Source organism: Pteropus vampyrus, unplaced genomic scaffold, assembly GCF_000151845.1.
Source record: "Pteropus vampyrus isolate Shadow unplaced genomic scaffold, Pvam_2.0 Scaffold5, whole genome shotgun sequence".
Taxonomy (NCBI): Eukaryota; Metazoa; Chordata; class Mammalia; order Chiroptera; family Pteropodidae; genus Pteropus; species Pteropus vampyrus.
Window position 1 is genome coordinate 1,265,896 of NW_011888786.1, and position 2,905 is coordinate 1,268,800.

General features: G+C 44.9%; 1 protein-coding gene across 1 annotated transcript in view; it reads left to right on the forward strand.

The window, feature by feature from the left end:
• Positions 1-1,205, forward strand: part of BST1 (bone marrow stromal cell antigen 1) — a gene marked incomplete at its 5' end in the record, with an annotated part of 17,768 nt that extends 16,563 nt beyond the window's left edge. The window contains one exon of the mRNA XM_023533928.1: positions 39-1,205. Coding sequence (XP_023389696.1) covers positions 39-144 — 106 coding nt within the window. The remainder of the gene's footprint in view (positions 1-38) is intronic.
• Between the last annotated feature and the right edge of the window lie 1,700 nt (positions 1,206-2,905).

Consider the following 2,905-nt stretch of genomic DNA (forward strand, 5'->3'; position numbering starts at 1 on the left):
ATACTGACATTTTTTTCTACTTCTGTTTTAATTCCCAGGGCAGCAGCATCTACTCTAAGAGAAGTCCCTTTCCTTTACGCAGAACAGAGTGCCAGTCTTGTCGTTCCTCTCTTAGTGGCTTTGGCTGCAGGTGCTCAAATATAACTAAAAACTCAGCTATGCTGCCCTACCTGCCCCTACCGGCCCTGAGACCAGCTCTCCCACAGTCATCCTTCTCGTCCTGTGTGCGTCAAGGTTTCATTTTCCTGCTGGGAAAACAGTATCCCAAAATGGGCTTTTAAAGATATATGTGCTTAGGATTTCAGAACCGAGAGACAAGTTAAAACTGCTGCATGAGAATTAAAGTGAGTTATTATTTTCTATTTTCGTGATGGTACAAAGCACTGAGACCCCACCGTTTATTATATAATCAAAGATTTTCAGAAAGTTCTAATAGAACTGTATTTTTTATTTTTTCTATATTTTTCTAGATCCCCAGCAGGGCATACTGTATATTCGTTGACAGCTTAAGATATATGTACACTGTAAGAAGGTATACATATATATTGGGAAGGCAAAGATTTATGTATGAGGATGTTCATTTAACATGGGTATAACAGGGTCATACTCAACACAGAACTGTTTACGTATGGTTTGGTAGATGTGCAGGATGGAATACCATTCAAATAGTAAAAGTCATGTTTACCAACCCAAATGTCCCTCACCTGGGGACTAGATGAGCTAATAGCGATGCATCTGTGCGGCGGAGTACTAGGCAGCGATAAAGCACAGCTGGCCCTTGATACATGCAACAACATGGATGAAACACACGTGCATTGTGCTAAGTGGAAGAAGCCAGATCCAAAGGCTGCATACTGTATGATTCTATCTACATGACAGTCTGGAAATGACACAATTATAGGAGTGGAGAACAGATCCGTAGTTGCCAGGGGTCAGGACTTGGGAGAGGGACTAAGAAGGAACAGCGGGAGGGCATTTGGGGGGCAGTGACGGAACGGATCTGTATCTTGACTGTGGTGGTGGTAATGTGAATCTACGTATTCATCAACACTCAGATACATCACAAAGAGTAAATTTCATTATATGTAAATGAAATGTTTCCAAAGAACATTTAATCACAGAAAAACATCAACAATAACTGCAATAGATAGGATATAAAACAGTCATATGATCCAATTGTCTAAATAAAATATAAATTTAACAGATCTATTATATATGTGCGTTTGTATGATCTACACATCGTAAATCAATCAAAGGAAAGGTAACAGATCAAAAGGCAGAGCAATTATTTCTGGATAGTGGTCTAATCACTGATTTCTATCTTCAACTTTCGACTTTTTGTATTTTGCAATTTTTCTCTAATGAGTATGCATTACTTTTACAGTCAGCAAAAGAGCAATACAGACCCATTTACACACATACACATATCATACATGTGTGGCAATTTGCCCCCAGCACAACACATTTCCGGAAAAGAAAAACAAAACCAAAAGCTCTTCACAGATGCTTCCCTTTTCTCTTTACCCCTTTTCTTACCTAAAGCCAGTGTGGGTCGTTCGGAAACGAGCGATCTCAGACTCTGATCCCTCGGGGGCCAGCGAGTGGGCGGTGGGAGTGCACCAGCATCCCGTGGGGCCTGCCTATCTGTGAAGGGAAGAGATTTTTCCATCAGCAGAGCTGCTCCCCAAAGGTGTGGCTCTGAGCATCAAGCTCTTTCTCCCTGAGCCCGCTGCTCTCCTTCTCCAGGTGGGGTCCTCCTGCTGGTGCCTCCACGTGGCTTGCTTGGACACTCGACCAAATATTCACTGTAAAGCTGGGGAACGGTACATTCTGATGATCACTGTGTATAACGTGTTTACAATTCAATCTCATGACTATCTAGAGACCATTCCAGACACCGCCCTGGGCAGGTATCAGTTTGTCTCACTGGGAATGACACAAAGGCCTCCTGACTGGTTCTGTGCCTTCTGTCTCTTCCTCTCCTGGTTCCTCTTCACTTCCCACGGTTACCCCTCTCTCGTGGGACCCACACGCTCATCGGCCCTCCCCAGGGAGCCTATTCCAGGGTTCTATGCTCTGGAGAGAAGCCAGCTTCACCATCATCGCCATCTTTACCGCTCTCGTGACCATGGCTAGTATTGAGTTCTAACCGTGAACCAGGCCCTGTTAAAGATGATAAATAAACAATTGAATCATCCATACAGTTACCATCACTATCTTCATTTGGCTGATGAGAAAATGGAGCTAGTAAATGGAGGAGACATTTGACTAAGTCCAGGGCTGGGGCGTGCTGGCCTCTGCCGAGCTAGACACAGGCATGTTAAAAGCCTCTGGGTTCGGTTCCAGAACCACCTGAACCCTCACTCGTTCCTCTTTCCATTTCGTCAGTCTTCTTAGATTTGCAACTCCGTCATCCACGTACCGTTCGCGTTTTTGCTTCTCCCCTGCACTGTGACACAAGGAAGAGTCTCTCTTGTTCCCAGGCTGGACTTTGCTGGTGTCTGCACTGCATCCTTCCTCCTTGCCCCGGCACATTTAAGGCCACCTGTCGGGGTAACGTGCTTTCTATCTCACCTTCCAAGGGTTGACACTGTCATAGTCCTACCCAAACCACCAGACCACCGTAGGTGGGCGTCAGGCCTCCAGTGACATGGGCAACTTGAATCCTTCCAGGTTGTGGGGACGAGCATGAGATATTACCAGTTCCGAGATTTCTTTTTGTAGCTGAGGCCCCATTGATCTTTGGAGAAGCCTCGAATAGATGGTTGAATCTTGGGATGTTCTTTTTATAGAAATGTTGGACATGTGTACCCTTTGGCATGCCAAATCAGGCTATGGACGCCTTACTCCCCCTTCAAAGAATACATCTGACCAAGGTTTATACAAGAAAGGAAAGCAAGCAAGC